Source organism: Protopterus annectens, chromosome 3.part0 (genome assembly GCF_019279795.1).
Source record: "Protopterus annectens isolate FY-2018-M chromosome 3.part0, PAN1.0, whole genome shotgun sequence".
Taxonomy (NCBI): Eukaryota; Metazoa; Chordata; order Ceratodontiformes; family Protopteridae; genus Protopterus; species Protopterus annectens.
The window spans coordinates 600,410,524-600,429,403 of NC_056731.1; the positions used below are offsets into that span (position 1 = coordinate 600,410,524).

The 18,880-nt window shown below is 38.4% G+C and overlaps 1 protein-coding gene across 3 annotated transcripts in view; it reads left to right on the forward strand.

Annotated features, from left to right (window-relative positions):
* ITGA9 (integrin subunit alpha 9) overlaps positions 1 to 18,880 on the forward strand; it is a 5,160,704-nt gene that overhangs the window by 2,504,933 nt on the left and 2,636,891 nt on the right. For all 3 annotated transcript variants that reach the window (XM_044065011.1, XM_044065010.1, XM_044065009.1), the window contains exon 18: positions 17,651 to 17,801. In XM_044065011.1, coding sequence (XP_043920946.1) covers positions 17,651 to 17,801 — 151 coding nt within the window. The remainder of the gene's footprint in view (positions 1 to 17,650; positions 17,802 to 18,880) is intronic.

Genomic DNA, 18,880 nt, shown 5'->3' on the forward strand with positions numbered 1-18,880 from the left:
ATCCCCCTTTCCAAGGGAGCCTGCAGGATTTTTTGCAGGGGGGTGCAAACCTAGAGCCCTCCCATGCACCCTCCCCACACATGCAGCCATTTCATTGGCTATTTCTCCCCAGTTGCCATAAGCACTGTTCAGAACTCTCACTCAGTGTGCATACTGTTTTATGCTTTACTTCTACAATGATGGCAGATATTTGGATTTAATTTACAAATTTTATTTCAAATTTTATAGCACAAACACCGATAGACATTTGCTAAACAAAGCCATAGTCTTACAATGCAAACAGATTTGACATTAAAACTTCTCTACCTTTGAAACTCACATTCACTGAAACAGCATTGAAACCCACATTCAGAGAAAATGCATCTGGCCAGTGGCGGGTTAAGTTTACCTTTGGGCAGTTTTTAAGTCATAGGCCCCTTGCACACAGCTTTAAGATCATGCAAGAGTTCTTTAATACAATCAAGAATGTGAATCAATTATAATATATAATGACTGAATTATATCCCTTGTATAATACAGCACCACTTGATAGAGCGTGTTTTAAATTTATAGTTTTGAACATTTTGCCAGTAAGCAATGAAACAAAATATATGAACCAATAATGACAAACTGCCCAATTCAGAACATTTCAACCATAAAAGGCACTCAAGCTTCTGCTGTTACAAGCCACCAATATCAGTCAATATGCACAATCTCTGAAGAAATAAACATCATCTGAATAATTCCACATTAAAGAGATCTGAAATTAATGAAGAAGTTGTTGTTAGAAGAAAACTTTATATTTCAGTGTTTCATCAACAAATTCAATGCCTGCTGCCCTTGAAGAATGAATTGCCTGTGTTATATTAAAAAAATGGTAAGCTACTATATTGTAATAGGGAATGAGTGGCGAGCTGATAAACAGGTTCATAGTTACTAGGCGCCTCATCCAAAGGAGGACATACTCAGGTCTGCAGCACCCCACCCCCTTAAAATACAAATCTATATGCTGTGGGAGTAGAACCTATAGCCCTCTGAATCAAGATGCAAGTATGCTACCTGCTGTGCTACAAACACTGCTTTAAAATTCTATACAATAGTGAAACCATTTGCTGAACAAAACAGTTGTACATTTTAAGCAGACTTAGCATGAGCAGCAGTAAACTTCGCTTCCCTTGAAGCTCACAATTCCTTGAAAATCCACTTAAAATAAATTCCACCTGCTAACTCTAACTAGGGCATTTCACTCTGTCACACACACACACATGCGAGCACACACACACACACACACACACACACACACACACTTCCCCCAGCATTATATATATATATCAGCAATACACACACACACACACACACACACACACACACACACACACACACACACCAGCAGAAATACAATCCCAGCATAAGAATATATCAGCGGAAACAAAAACAAAATTCCCTTAGCAGCATATATGAGGAGAAACACAGTCCTGGCATACGTAGTATGGATATATGAGACAGTTAAATGCGGTCCCAGCATATGCAGTATGGATATGTAAGAGACATTGGGGATTATTGACTGAAGCATAAAGGTATGCATTTAGAAGTACAAGACATGGCAGTATTTCCTGTCAACACACCAGCATCCAAAATTATTAAAATAAATTTAAATTCTACTGATCCAGTGGTGTTTTATCTTACTTTGACAGAAATGGAAATAATAAACCATACATTAGGAGACAAAGATATTCAGCCATAAGTAAAGAAGTGAATAATGTTATATGAAATTTTAATGTAATACTTAGTAATTCAATAGATGTGAAACATAACCAGTTCCTAAATCTTAATGTTCAAAACAAACAAAAGAGTAGCTCACCAATAAACTAAGAAAACAAATACTATGACATATAAATCCTGTCTTTGAATAGTGCCTGTCTTCTTGCCCCTATAAAAATGGATAGTTGTCTTCTACGTACCCCTCTGGTTTTAAATTGGTATGAAAGTAAAAATACAAATGGCCAGAGGCGTATATAATACAGAAGAAAAATTAGGGGAAGAAACAAAAGCAGATAGATAAAACTCTCACACAAACAGGGAGTGCATTCAGACTCCACACAAAAGCAACAACAATCAAAAACTCAACCAGAGGACTAAGCTCTGTTAGAAGATAATACTTAATGATGCGTCACTCAGTACTGTAAAGTGTGCAATACACTGTAATACCCTATGCCTCAACCTCTTATCTCAAAATTCATTGAAAAAGCTAAAAGATATTGGTAGACAAAAGACCAAAATCAGAGACAGATATCGCCTTTATGTACTTAGAAAATTGCTAAAGTAGCAGGCTCTGTATTAGAATGCTTTTTTTGAAGGCTGTTAAGTCTGAAACTCAAATGTCTGCCATCATTATTTAGTGAATAATTATTTGGAAACAAACTCACTCTTATGAAGACTATAACACACACGGTACTATCAAAAAAGGCCATCAGATGGCATAAAATAATGTACTTACACAACTGTCAAATGTCTGTTTTACAAAATTAAGAAAATTCTGTATAGAAGTCAATAATCTCACTTGCCACTGAAGAACCAATAACACACAGATTCATTCACTCCTGAAGAGTTTGCTAAAAATTTTCTGGTCCCTCTTTAAAACCACATTGCCCTTATCCACCCCTTTCGGGTCATTAATTCCACCATTTTATTTCAGAAAGAACTGTCACCATGAAACAAATTTAGTGAGTCTCTTATCAACTACATATCAGCTTTACCCCTTGGTTCATCAAGCAATATGTTCATGTAATTATTGTTTAAACAAGGCAATTCTTTAATATTTACTTTATTAGTACACCTTCCCAAAACAGTGGGAGAAATCCGTCATTATACCTACTGCAAGTGTAAGAAGGCTGTCATTTCTGCCACATTTGGGTAAGCTGTTTGAAAAAGCTGTTAAAAGCCAAATTACTTGTTGCATTTCAGAGTGGAAACAAAACAAAATCCCTCAGCAATGTGTATCAGGAGAAACACAATCCCATTCCCAGCATAAGCAGAGCGGGAACAAAATACCCCAACAGCATGTATCAGCATCTCCTTACCTGCAAGAAAGTCAGGGGAAAAGCTTAAGAGCAGGAGACTTTTTGTGCTTTCAGTTTGCATGGGTCAGGCAACGGAAGTTTTAAAATTCTGCACTTTCAGTTTTAGTGCGGTGCAAAAGCACACATTGGTACTCCTTAAAGATACCACCACCACCACCATAGATTTCTGTTTTTCAATTGTTGAAGGATGGACATGACAAGATAGTCTTGTAGAAGTGTGTGTGGGGGGGTGCTACCTCCCCCTTACTCTATGGAATCACCCTTGCACAAAGGGCATTCTTAAAGAGGAACACCCTTAAAAAAAAAACTTTTTTTTTTAATTAGAAGAAAATTAATCTCCTGGCCAGCCGGTTCCAGGGGGGGTGCAAGTGCACCCCCTTGCACCTGCCTGTGGGCGGCCTTGCCCCTTTCCCTACACCTAACCCTATCCCTACCCTCCTGGCAGAAAATTACCACAGACAGGTGGGTGCTCTCCATCATCTAGAGAAGATACTTCATGACTTGATGTTACCCACCACCCCCACCCAGTCACCTCCCACTCTTTCCCAGTATCCTGAGACAACTCCTCTCCCAGGGTACTATATAACAAGTACCCAAGGATCAGTTAGCCAAGGGATTTTATTCCAGAATGTTTTTGGTTCAAAAAAAAGATGGTCCCTGGAGACCCATTCTTGATCTATCCTACCTCAAATCTCTTCATGGCCTGTCTGGATCTGAAGGATGCATACCTTCACATCCCTATTCATCCTACTTACAGGAAATTTCTTCATTTCTCAGTGGGTTCCTCACATTTTCAGTTCTCTTCCTTGCCCTTTGGACTCTCCACAGCCCCAAGAGTATTCACCAAATGTCTAGCTCCAGTCATTGCATATTGCAGACTACAGGGCATTGAAATTTATCCTTACTTGGCCGATCTCCTAATTCTACACTAGGATTCTCTCACCCTCTCTCAACACCTGGACTTGGTTTGCAGGATCTTGCAGAATCTGGGTTTCACTGTGAATTGCCTAAAGTCTCAAATGACTCCCTCACAAGATCTTGTCTTCCTGGAGTGCAGGATTATGACAGACTTGATGTCAGTCTTTGTGCGTGCCCAAAAACTAGAATTTCTCACCCAGTTTGTCCATTCATTCCTACTACTACCAACCATCTCAGCCAGAGAATTCCTGAGAATTCTGGGATTTATGGCCTCCTCGAGCCCCATGATCTCTCTAGCCAGGATGCACATGAGGAAGTTTCAATGGGTATTGAGAAATTCTTGGAACCAACACGTTCATTCCTTGGAAACAAATCTTCTGCTTCTTCTTCTTCTTCTTCCCTGCTTAAAAAGGGAGCTCACCTGCTGGATCTCAACTATCGCCCTCTATCAAGGGGTGCACTTGCATATTCCTCCACCCAAACAACATCTTTACACAGATGCATCAGGTCTGGGCTGGGGGGGGCTATTCTTCACAGTACCAACATCCAGCACAAAGTGCAAGGGGAATGGTCCACTCAAGAAAGAAAGGAACACATCGACCTAAAAGAATTAAGGGTTGTTTTCCTGGCAACAGAGGCCTTCCAAGAGATCCTTGTCCCAGGCACATTGAAGGTCATCACAGAAAACATGACAGTTCTGTGGTACATATTTAAACAGGGAGGAACAAGATCCTATCCTTTTTGCAGTCTTACAGTTCAAATATGGTCCCTGGGAACATTACAGATCCATTTGCAGGCAGATTACATGCCACTGGAAGACAATATGATGGCAGACACCCTGAGCAGGACCTTAACACTCTCCCATGAATGGATGCTTCACAGGGAGGTGTTTCTGGATCTAGCACACAGGTGGGGTATTCATCAGACAGATCTGTTTGCCTCCCACCAGAACAGACAGATGCCCCTCTTTTGCACAAGGCTTCCCTATCCACAAGCCTGGAAGGTGGATGCCTTTCTCCTTTTCATGGGAGAGAATGTTCTTTTATGCCATCATCCCATTTCTTTTGATTCACAAAGTCTTCCTGAAAATTCAGAAGGACAAACCAAAAATCCTGTTGGTGACTCCTTTTTGGCATTGTTTTCCCCTTCTTTTCCTTCTAACCCAGGGCAATCATAATAGGTTATCTCACCGCTTTAATCTACTCACACAAGACAAGGGGTCTCATATTCATCTCCACCTTCTCAATCTGACAATGTGGGTGATCGAGTTCTGATCCCTTTCAGGCACCTATACTCAGAGGATGTACTCAGTGTTCTGCAGTAGGCCAAAAAAACAAGTACTAGGAGACACTATGTACTTAAATGGAAAAGATTCTTCCATTGGTTCCTCAAGAGTAAACAGGAACCATCTCAAGCATCTGTCCCAGTGGTTCTTTCCTACCTGGGTGAGTTACTGCACTCAGAGTTGACTTATTCTTCAGTAAAAGTGCATCTCTCTGCCATTTCAGTTTGCCTTCCCTTGACCCCATGTATGGCTTCCAGGTTAGATGTCAAGCTGTTTCTGAAAGGGGTCCTTCATATTAGACCTCCTCGTAAGCCCATTCCTCCACCTTGGGATCTTAACTTTGTGTTGAAAAAACTTACATTAGCTCCCCTTGTGCCAGCCCATTCTTCCTCTCTGAAAGTCTGTACTTGGAAAACATATTTGTCAGTGGCTGTCACCTATGCCAGGAGGGTCTCTGAGATCCAACCCTTTATGGCTTCACCTCCCTACCTTGTTTTCCACAAGCATAGGGTTTCCCTAAGAACTAACCCATCCTTCATGCCAAAAGTAGTTTGAAATTTCATTAAACCAGACCATAAATTTGCCTGTCTTCTACCCTCAGCCACAGAACTCCAGAGAAAGGACTTTGCATTCCGTGGATGTTCACAGGCAACTGAGGTTCTGTTTAGACAAGACAAAACCCTTCTGACAGTCGGATCAACTATTTGTCTCCTTTAATCCCAGGGCCTTAGGCAAGGCTGTATCAAAACAGACAATTGCCTCTTGGATTTCTAAGGCTATTGCCTTTTGCTATTCATTTCATGGAAAACAATTGAGTTCATCCATCAAAGCCCATTCCACCAGAGCTGCTTCCTCTTCAGCAGCCTTTTTCAAGGGCGTTGATTACTCTTCTCTTCTGGAGGCAGCAGGTTGGTCTTCTGTGCATACCTTCACCAAGCATTACAAATTGGACTCCATCTCCAGGGTTTGCTAGGTCTGTTCTGCGCATTTATATCACATTATCGAAAGTTGAAAATAGCGAAAGCTATTTCATCGGCCCCAAAACATCTAAACATGAAAATATCGAACATTCAGAACAGCAAATTTTTTCCCATGGAAAAAATTTGCTGCTCCGAAACACATGCGCACAATACAAGCACATCAAATAAACAGCTACCACACACATACACTTAAATTCCTACATCTAACACTACACTAAACTAAACATACACTACTATCCACCCACTTACCTTAACCCAAACCCTAACCCTAAGGTCCATCACTATTGCACACTCACCTAACCTGTGCCCTAACCCTAACTCACTTAAACCACCCCTAACCCTAAAGTCTGTCACTATCACACACACGCCTAAGCCGTGCCCTAACCCTAACTCACTTAACCTGCCCCTAACCCTAACATACAAACAATCGCACACTTACCTGAATCCAACCTGCAACTTTCCACCACAGCACTAAGAATAGCGAAGCCACAGAAACAGCCAACCAAATTCTTTCCTGAGGAAAGAACTCGCTGTTCTGCAGCTTCGCTATTCGTAGTGTTCGCTGAATAGTGTTCAATATCAGAACATTCAAAGTTTTAATACTTTGATGTTCTGATATAGATCCTGTTCTGCAGGGTCTCATAGAGTCTGCTCTCCTACTTGCCTAGAGAGCTTTGGTACTCTCCCTAAGGTTAACGCAACATGAGAATAGAAGGACATAGAATAGTTGTGCAAGAACTTACCATAACCATAGAAGTCCTTCTCTTCCTTGTACAAAACCTCTGCCAGACACAGTCAGTAGTCAGAGGAACAATCCTGTTCATAATATGGTCAAAAGAGAAAAGATAGGTGGGTGGGATCGAATACTGCAACACGGAAGAGAAGGACATCTATGGTTATGCTAAGTTCTTACACAACTGTTCTTTACTTGTCCTAATACTTTATCTGTCTCATTTAAGGAAATCTCTTTTTCCAACTCTTTATTCTCTTTTTCTGTTCATGTTTTTATTTTTCCATGTTTGTTTCACAATCTTCTTTTTTCTTTATACATTTCCTATTGTGCCACACTATTCATAATTCTTTCCTGAGTTATTTCTATGTCTCCTTATACATTTTTATTTCTCTTATTCATCATCTTCTTTCATCTGTTCCCGTTAGGGGTCTCCACAGCGGATCATCTGTTTCCATTTCTTCCTGTCCTTTGCATCTTGCTCTGTCACACCAACCACCTGCATGTCCTCTCTCACCACATCCATAAACCTTATCTTAGGCCTTCCTCTTTTCCTCTTACCAGGCAGCTTCATCCTTAGCATCTTTTTCCCAATATACTCAGCATCCCTCCACAGCACATGTCCAAACCAACGTAATCTTGCCTCTCTGGCTTTGTCTCCAAACTTTCCAACCTGGGCTGACCCTCTAATATACTTATTCCTAATCCTGTCCACTCTCTTCACACCCAGTGCAAATATTAACACCTTTAACTCTGCCATGTTCAACTCTAACTCCTGCCTTTTTGCCAGTGCCACTGTCTACAACTCATATAACACAGCTGGTCTCACTACCCTCTTGTAGACCTTCCCTTTCACTCTTCTTGGTACTCGTCTGTCACAAATCACTCCTGACACTCTTCTCCACCCATTCCACCCTGCCTGTACTCTCTTCTTCACCTCTCTTCCACACTCGCCATTACTCTGAGCTATTGATTCCAAGTATTTAAACTCATCCACCTTCACCACCTCTACTCCCTGCGTCCTCACCATTTCTCTATCCTCCCTCTCATTCACACACATTTATTCTGTCTTAGTCCTGCTAACCTTCATTCCTCTTCTCTCTAGAGCATATCTCCATCTCTCCAGGGTCTCCTCCACTTGTTCCATATTCTCACTACAGATCACAATGTCATCTGCAAACACCATAGTCCACAGGGACTTCTGTCTGATCTCGTCTGTCAACCTGTCCATCATCATTGCAAATAAGAAAGGGCTTGGAGCTGATCCTTAATGTAATCCCACTTCCGCCTTAAACACATCCATCACTCCCACTGCAGTCCTCACTGCTGTCACACTACCCTCGTACATATCCTGTACCACTCTTACATACTTCTCTGACACTCCAGACTTCCTCATACAATACCACAACTCCTCCCTAGGCACCCTGTCATATGCTTTCTCTAAGTCTATAAAAACACAATGCAACTCCTTCTGACCTTCTCTGTACTTCTCCATCAACACTCTCAGAACAAACATTGCATCTGTAGTGCCCTTTCCTGGCATGAAACCATACTGCTGACCACTAATCATCACCGCCCTTCTTAACCTAGCTTCCAGTACTCTTTCCCATAACTTCATGCTGTGACTGATCAATTTAATCCCTCTGTAGCTACTACAGCTCTGCACATCACCCTTATTCTTAAAAATCAGTACCAAAACACTTTTTCCCCATTCCTCAGGCATCCTCTCACTTTCCAAGATTTCATTAAACAATCTGGTTAGAAACTCCACTGCCATTTCACCTAAACACCTTCGTGCTTCCACTACCATTTTCCTTTACTAATCTGCTTCAGTAATTCAGTGCTTCTCGATTTTTGCTTATATAACAGTTCTTGTACTTTTTTCTTGATTTCTTCCATAAAATGTTTTCCTCTGTCAAAGTAGTTTCTATCATTATGTTCTAAGTCTTCCAGTGTATCATTATGTGTATTTTTTTATATTTTTCTTTCTCTACTTTTCTCACATCATATTGCCACTGTAATTTGTATTTTTTTCCTTAAATATCATCTACCATTCAGACCTATTTTCATAAAATGTTCTCATAGTAATATAATCTTTCCATAACCATATTGCTAATCTCTTTCCTTTTCCATTCATGCTTTCTCATTTATATTTTTTATTCCTTTGTCTATTTTTATATATTCTTTGTTTACCTTTGTCTATCCATATTGCAAGATGATCAGAAACTTCTGTTTCAACTACTTCCCTTTCTCGTATAACTAAACCTTCTGATGTTATAAAATAATCTATTTCAGTTGTATGCATACCCCTTTTTTAGTTCATGAATGTTTGTCCCAGAGTTTTAACTTACCACATCTTATAACTGCTACCATTTTTTCTCATACAATTTCCTTTCTTTTTGTGCTTGCCTCTTAAATCACAGTTAAAGTATCCTGTTGTTGTTATATTCATATTTTTCACCACATAGTCTAAAATCTGATGAAATAAGCATTCCTTTTTTTTTTTTTTTTTTTTTACAATTATTAGAAACGTATAACGTTACATTTCTACATACTTGTTCTTCGCATTTTAAATTTGCAGTGGTTAATCTTCCCACTTTTTGCTAAAGTTACATCTAATATCTTTACTGAATTTGTACAGAATATGGTTATTCCAGAACATCTTTCATTTCCTAAATTCAAGATTTTTTCCTCCCCATAGTTTCTGTGTTTGTAATCTTTTTTCATTTCTTAAAATCATGTGTCTTGTAATATATAATGTCTATATCACTTGATCAAAAAAACTAGTTGTCGAATAACTATTTGTCAAACCCAGATTGTTGAAACCTCTCTTCATCGAACGGCCATTTCATCGAAATTTTTCACAGGGAAAGCAATGATTGGCCATCATTGGGAATTTGCCCTTTTCCCCACTGTAGTGAAGAAGAGAGAACAGGCAGGATGCAGTGGGTGGAGAAGAGAGTCAGGAGTGATTTGTGACAGACTGGTACCAGTAAGAGTGAAAGGGAAGGTCTACAAGAGGGTAGTGAGACCAGCTATATTATATGGGTTGGAGACAGTGGCATTGACAAAAAGGCAAGTGTCAGAGCTGGACGTGGTAGAGTTAAAGATGTTAAGATTTGCATTGGGTTTGATGAAGATGGACAGGATTAGGAATAAGTATATCAGAGGTTCAGCTCAGGTTGTATGGTTTGGAGACAAAGCCAGAGAGGCGAGATTGCATTGGTTTGGACATGAGCTGAGGAGGGATGCTGGGTATATTGGGAAAAGGATGCTAGAGATGGAGCTGCCAGGTAAGAGGAAAAGAGGAAGGCCTCAGATAAGGTTTATGGAAGTGGTGAGAGAGGACATGCAGGTGGTTGGTATGACAGTTCAAGATTCAGAGGACAGGAAGAAATGGAAACAGATGATCCGCTGTAGTGACCCCTAATGGGAACAGCCGAAAGAAAAAGAAGTGCAGTCTCAGAGTTAGTTTATTTAGTTAGGGGGGTGTGGGAGGCAAAGCCCCCACTTGGGTGGTTTTAATGACATGTGCTAGGTTGGACGGCCATTTATTTTCCCTGTGAAAAAGATCAATGAAATGACCATTTGATGAAGACAAGTTTTGACAATTTGGGTTCAACAAATAGTTATTCGACAAATAGGTTTTTCACTGAAATGATATATACCCATTTTACACTACTCCAGAATTCCTTTTCTTGTTACTATATTCTTATTTCTACTCACATTTACAGACAGCACTGAAAAAGGTTTCATTTTCCCTTTTCCTTAAATTCATGGTTTCATAACTTTATAGCAAATTACTAAGCCAGCTTTCATAATAGGCCATTTCAAGCCCAGCCAACCTCCCCCCAAGGCGAAAATCAAACACTGCACCCTGCATGTGTGAGTCAAACACTCCAACCATTACACAAAACCTCAATGATTAGAAGTAGATATTCTTTTTCACCCATTGACTTTCTTTTTTTGTACTTATCCCTTTACATTTTCATTTTATGTCTTTTAACTTTTACCAATGGAATTCTTTCTTTTCCTTTTACTACCTCTCACTTTGTCTTCTTCAACACTTATTTCAGAACCTTCTTCAGTGTCTTCTTTATTATGTTTTTCTCATCTAATTTTTCTTCTATTTCTACTACTACTAAAATTTCTTTTGTTCATTTTTCTTCTCTTTCTTTTCCTTATTTGATATTTTATTTTTGCAATCCATCCATAAATGTCCAATTTTGTTATATTTACATTTGAATTTGTATTTTTTGTATCATGTCCCATTTCCCCACAAATGTAATAGTTTCTTTTGTCACAGCTACTTACCACATGTCTTTTTTTCCAGAAAAAAGCATGTTTTAAGTTGTCCCCAGTATTTTACAACACCCCTATGCCCTCCACATTTATCATGCTTGGTATATGTATCATTTTTTTCTTTTTCTAGTTTAACACAAAATTACAGTCCCAGCCACCACTCCATAAACACCTTTTGTCAAAAAACATTTGTAGTGTCCAGTGCTTCTTATATAAAGCTTTCAAATGCCCTTTCAAAGTCTCTCTTTCTATCTCTGTTTGAAATTGTACATGGATTTTCTTTTTCATTTTCCTGTTAAATGCTTATATGATATAACGCTTCCATGGGTTACAGTATTTCTTTTTTTAATAGTCTCCAAGAAAAATTTCCATTGAAAAAACAGTCCTAAATATAATGTCACAAAAAGTATCTTTTTTAATAAGAATACGTTTTTACTTCATGTGCTTTTACACCCAAAGGAACTATTACATTGTCCCACACCTGTCCATTTCTTTGTCTTCTTTACTTTGAATGATTATGACATGCTTTCTTTTTACATTTTTTTTTCTGCTTTCTTTTCTGCTACTCCACTTTTTCCTTCATTTACTTTCTCTGCATATGGTTTCTTTTCCATCTCACCACTATTCTTCAGGATTGTCTCTGCATCCTCCTTTTGTATTTTCTCATTAATGTCCCCCCATGGAACATCTCCTTCATTCTGTGGCTCACTCTGCACCATCATTTCTTTAACTAAATCATTCCGCAACCCTCCTGACTGGAGAGTTGTGATCGATTGCTGACTCATCTCCATCAAACAGGTTTCTTTGAAACATTTCTTAAGAATCCAGTGCACATTCTCCTGTCTTGATTTGCTTTCTCCTTCATTTCTTTTAGCACTCCATCATCTCCTCTTCTCACCATCTGCCTCCCTGTTTCTTGGGGCCGCCTCTGCACATGGAATGGAAACAAAGTTCTCCTCTAAAATGAGTCCCACTCACAGCAAAGATGAGTAAGGGAAGATCCTGGATGCCCTACCTAATTTTTTCCCCCAGTAGTGTAAATATCACCTTGAGTCTCGTCCCTAAACTGACTACTAGCCAAGTGGTGCTAACCCAGTCAAAAAAGAATAAATACAACTAAATCTGTAGTACCCCAGTCTGTATGTTTTTGTAGCATAAGCACCACTTCAAATACCTATATGGTGTTGCTATATTCTTGGCATATGTGTCTATCACATAACGCTTGCTAAGATTTGTTACCTTGATTTACTAAGTTTCTGTGGGTTCAATGTCTGTAATCTGAGTCATCTCTCCTACTGACCTGTAATTACTGATGTTGAGAGGCTACTTTGAAATTCTTCATTCAAGGCTGGGAATTTTGCTTTATTTGTTCTTTTGCTCTTATTTATTTCAGTTTCCTTTAACTTAAATTTGTTTTGCTTCACATTTATTTTATTTTATTTCTTGAACTTTTATTAGTACTTACTCAGGTTGACTCAGAAAATATTTATTGCTCTGACTCAAAGAGGTTTAAGACTATGTTAACTGTGGGGGGAAGCTGAGAAGTAGTATTTATTATTTAACAGAAGCTGAACAGGAAAGGTTTTAATCTTTTGGAGCAGACACTCTGACATGTGACTGCTGCTGTTGTGAGACTCCTTTAGAATTGTTAATGTAAGGTTTACAATTTTACATTGAATACCCGACCAGTCCAAAAACACAGGAACTTGCCCAGATAGAAAACAATTTTATTTATATGAACACAGACAAATTGACCTAGATTTCATCTTAGTTATATACAGACTTCATCAGAACTAAACTTTTCAAAACTCCCACCTCCTTTTATACCACTCCTAAGCTAATTAACCAATTACACCTTTAAAATATTAAAGAAACATGCCCTTCAAATCTTACACATCACATATAGCTGAATACTTTTCTATATAATGTTAATTAAACACGTATTTATAAAAAACATTTACATTTCTATAAATATACATTACATAAATACAGCTAAAATTCGTGAATAAAAAACATAACTTAAAAACATAAAATATTAAATAAATATATATTAATCCCTAAAATAATATACAAAATGTCTATATATATTGGGTCACTATAAAATTGGTATAGCTGAAAAATTAACCTAATATAATATATGCCTTAGTTTTAATAAAGGGGCTATACTAATGTTGTCGTTAATGCCCAGAAAAGTAGTGGCATCTAACCTTATTTGTCACTTCATTTCGCAAATATCTAAATGAACATCCAGGATATGCCCTTGGTTATCCTTAGTAATTCGTTGAATAACACAAAATTGGAATTCATGACCTGGATGTTGTTTGATATGTCTTGCCAGTGCATTGGTGTTCTTCATATGTCTAATATCCAACATATGCCACTACTTTTCCGGGCATTAACAACAACATTAGTATAGCCCCTTTATTAAAACTAAGGCATATATTAGGTTAATTTTTCAGCTATACCAATTTTATAGTGACTCAATATATATAGACATTTTGTATATTATTTTAGGGATTAATATATATTTATTTAATATTTCATGTTTTTAACTTATGTTTTTTATTCACGAATTTTAGCTATATTTATGTAATGTATATTTATAGAAATGTAAATTTTTTTTATAAATAGGTGTTTAATTAACATTATATAGAAAAGTATTCAGCTATATGTGATGTGTAAGATTTGAAGGGCATGTTTCTTTAATATTTTAAAGGTGTAATTGGTTAATTAGCTTAGGAGTGGTATAAAACGAAGTGGGAGTTTTGAAAAGTTTAGTTCTGATGAAGTCTGTATAAGTAAGACGAAACCTAGGTCAATTTGTCTGTGTTCATATAAATAAAATTGTTTTCTATCTGGGCGAGTTCCGGTGTTTTGGACTGGTCGGGTATTCCGTGTTGGATATTGTTGGTTACCAAGTTTGTTTGGGATTTACAATTTTACATTGTTTACATTCTTCTGCTTTTATTTATTGCAATTTTTTTAGCTTAAATTTGTTTTGCTTTAACACGTATTTTATTTTTTTTTCTTGGAGTTTTAAAAGTAATTGTTTAAGGCAAGTTAGCAAATATTTATTTTCTGTTCTGTGCCCTGACTGGAAGGATATTATTTATGAATCGTGCCATCCCAAATAGAACTAAAATGCTCCCTTCCAAAAAAAAGGAAGCCAATCTGGTGGTCCCCTGTCATAAACAAACTTTACAACAAAAGGAAAAACTGTTGCAGAAAAGAGGAAAATCCCAGGATGCAAAAAAACTCCCTTACCAGCCTCAGTAAGAAGCTGAAATCCCTCATAAAATCCTCCAAAGCTAGTTACGAAAACAAAATTGCCAACGATTCCAAAGACAACAACAAGGCATTCTATAGTTATGTCAAGAATCTAAATGGCAATGCTCAGATCTGCTCTGAGCTACAACAGAATGGCATTAAATATACTGATCCCAAAGATATTGCCAATATCCTGGCAGATCGATTCAGTGCCAACTTCACCCCCCTCTCACCCCCTAAAGGGCCCATCTCAATACCAAAAGCTTGCCAAATTCTGGTAATAACGGCCACACAGGTAAAAAAACGCACTCTCCAAAACTAAGAATACAGCATCCATGGGACCAAATGACATCCCGGGCTGTGTACTACATGAACTGCAAAATGAACTGGCACCTCACCTAAGTGTCATGTTTAATCATAGCCTCACCTCAGGCTTCATGCCCACTGAGTGGCGCACAGCTGCAGTTATCCCACTCCACAAGGGGGGATCCACCTTGGATCCTGGGAACTACCGCCCCATCAGTCTGATGAGCCTGATCCGTAAGTCCATGGAACTTATTATCATGGAACTTATAAACAAAGACATTGGCAACTTTCAAACACTGGACCCCACCCAGTTTGGGTTCATGAAGGGCCGATCTTGTCTCCTGAACCTGATTGACTTCTTCGAAATAGTCTCCAGTGCTGTGGACGAGGTTAAGGTGGTCCACACAGCCTATCTGGACCTTGCCAAGGCTTTCAACACCATCCCCCACTCTGGAATCATAGATAAACTTACTAAGCTAGGCATTAATCCCTATGTCACTCAATAGGTTGCCAACTTTCTTACTGACAAAACCCACACTGTAAAAGTAGCCAACTCCAAATCCAGCTCCAGACAAGTGACAATTGAAGTACTTCAGGGTTCAGTCCTGTGACTGCTCTTGTTTGGCATCTACTTCTCTGAAGTATAGGCCAACACTAAGGGACTCTGGCTAACAAAGTTCGCAGATGACTGCAAACTGGTAGCCATTATTGAATCCCCAAATGATGTGGATATCCTACAAAAGGGCCTTACAGAAGCAGATGCTTAGTGCCAGAGCCATGGACTCAAGCTCAATGCCAAGAAATGTATAGTTATCCCCTTTGGGAAAAAAACATGTACCCATGAATTACCACATAGGTGGCAGTACACTAAACACAGAAAGTGTGATAAGAGACTTAGGGACACAGGTGGACAGTGGTCTCACCTTAGATAGCCACATTGCCACAACAGTCAGGAAATATGTGGCACACCTCATCACTAAGGGCTTTTCATCCAGAAAAAAGCAGGGTCATTGTCCCATTGTACTCATCCCTCATTAGACCCATTATAAAATATAACACCCCATTTGGTATGTACCTCTCAAGACATTTGCAGCAACTGGAAAGGCCGCAGAAATACCTCACTAAAAGAATCACAAGCCTAAAGCAGATGCCTTATGCTGACCATCTAAAAAAACTCCAGCTATACTCTGTTGTGTATCGTCTACTCAGAGGCGATCTCTGCTTAACATACAAGGCCATGTCAAACCCAGAGCTGTTGGACATGCTACACTTAAAGAAATCCCAATCCCTCAGAGCCACATGCTCCAGGGATCTAAACCCTTGTCATCACAATGAACAAAACATGCTGAAGGGATAGGTTCCCGACCCAGAGACTCCCCAGACTCTGGAATAGACTGCCAATACATGTCAAGCAGAGCGCCTCTTTGGCCCTCTTCAAAAGGAACCTTGACAATTGGATGGGAGATAGGAAATTTATCCTGGGGATCACATCAGTTGCCCTGCTAGACAGGGGTCCAGAGAAGTAAATATTGTGGGAAGAAATAGCCAGAGAATTGTTATGGCTAGGCCTGTATAGGCCCTAGCCTAGTACCAACCAATGATCCTATGAACCTGTTTATCTATTTGTCTTTGTTGGCTGTGCTAGTCCCACTAGGATAGGGGGTGTCTTTTCAGGGGACACCCAAGGTGGTATTATCTAAAATGTAAGGGGAAATTTGGCCAGGATGTCAGGGAACTTCCCCTACTATCTTTGGTAAATGCTACAACCAGTTCAAGTAGATAGGGCCTTGGTTAACGTATCATCTGAAGGACAGCACACTCAGGAGTTCTATACCTACCTCCCTCATGCAGCACTGCTGGGAACTCATTTGAAAATTAATCCAGTTACCTGCAGTGACAGTCGAACCAACAGTCATCTGATCTTCCTGTACAAAAGGAAGAAAAGCTACCTGCTGAGCCAGTGACATTTCTAAGTCTATGTAATCCAAGCAAGGAGCCTTAAATTAGCATTTATTATTTAAGTTAAACAGAACAGGAAAATGTTTTAATCTTTTGGAGCTGACACTAATCTGTGATACTGCTTTGGAACTCTTCATTTAAGGTTGGCAATTTTTCATTCTTGATATTATTGTGCTCTTTTTTATTGCAAATTTGTTTTAATTTACATTTGCTCCACTGTACCATAAAGATAACCTACTGGCAAGATAGAAACCCTTCCGACATAAATTATCTCCCCTGGGAAAGACACTTCTTACTAAGCAAAGTGGCTCCCCAACTCTGTTAAGATCCAACCTTGTTGAATGCATGGGTAACTGTAATGTATCATGTAAATGGGTAGCAGATAGTGTGAATTGCAGTGTCGAGGGTACAAATGCTGTACCCAGTCATCTGCTATCATTATATCATTTAATAGTTTTAATGTTGTACAGGCTGGAAGTGCTGACTTAGATACCTTTGAAGAGCTACACTAACATTGCTTTCCAAGAACCATTGTTTCTTATCCTGACTAGAGTGACCACATGTCCTTCTATAACATTTTCTGTATTGCTGACACTGGATTTTGAGATTATGGTTGATTTTAACTTAAAAAATGAGAATTAAAACATTTGACATTGGCATGCATTTGACAGTGGCAGTGGGAATTGCTACACTCAGTATTGTAAAATCTGTATTGTCCTCAATGCTGAATTGGCATCATTGTTTTGTAGTAATATTCTGATTAAGCTAACATTGTATTCACCGGATGTGATACATGTGTAATTTTTTTTTTTTAATATATTTTATCCCTTTTTATTTTTTTAAGCACTATTAAGCAGCCAATGTATCTGGCACTTGGAGAAGTGAAAAATGTATCACTAAATATTATTATTTCAAATCTGGGGGATGATGCCTACGATGCCAGTGTTTCCTTTAACTTCTCTAAGCAACTCTTTTTCATCAAGGTGTGGCAAAATGTGAGTATATTGTAAGGAATCCTGTTTAAAACATTTTTGAAAAGTAACAAGTTTCGTGCTACAAAACTATTTTAAAGGTACGTGTCAAATCGAATCTAATATAAAAAATACAAACAATGCACATTATACTGAAACTGAATAATTTAATAAAGTTAAGTGCCTGTAAGACAGAGATACTAGCTATTTGGACCATATGTTCCTTTAAACAACCTAAAATGTGTATGTCTCAGTACTTACTGTACCTTTAATACACAGCAGAAAGGTAAAGAGCAAAGGTGAAGGCATTTTGAAAGTTAGATCCGTATAGTGTCATTGCAAACAATCAGAATGTGTATTAAACTTGTGTGAAATAAAAATATATTTAACAAATTAACTTGATTGAGTAATTAAAGCAATGCATTACATTCATCAATCATCCCCTGACAACATAAACTAATATAACAAAACTTTCAGCATTTACAGTTTTCTTCTCCTTTCTTGCCACAAGCTGAAGAAGACCCCTCTTGAATCTCCAGTGTATACTAACCACTTAACCTTTAACAACTAACATCTCTTCTTAAACATAAATAAGATGCTATAAATAAGATATTATCTTGAATGCCAGATGATAATTTTGCTAAATTGTAAATATGAACTACTGTGAATTTCTTCTCTTGTATTCTGGTGTTTTGTTTTTCTCTCACTGTATTACTGTGACCTCTATTACAAGTTGTCTGCTTACTGTACTATTGAACCCCTTTTTAAATCTTCTGCTGAATTTCACAGGCTAAAACTGAAATGGGCCAATAGGAGATCAGTCCACTACTCCAGTTAAACTTAAAATTACTGAATTAAAAACAGTGGCTTATGAAATAGTGTGGTGTGCAAACAGCCAAACAGCAACGTTACTGACATTTGTTTACTGGCATAGTCCAACATGTTGAGTGCCCATTTTAAGCAGAGGCCCATGTAGAAAAGCTCCACAATACTAAAATGCTAAGTTTTGCTCTAATGAATCCATACACTGATTTTTATTTTTATTTCAGTCGGGTGTTTGATGGGTTATATGATTAATGAAGCATGGATTTTTGTTTTCAAAC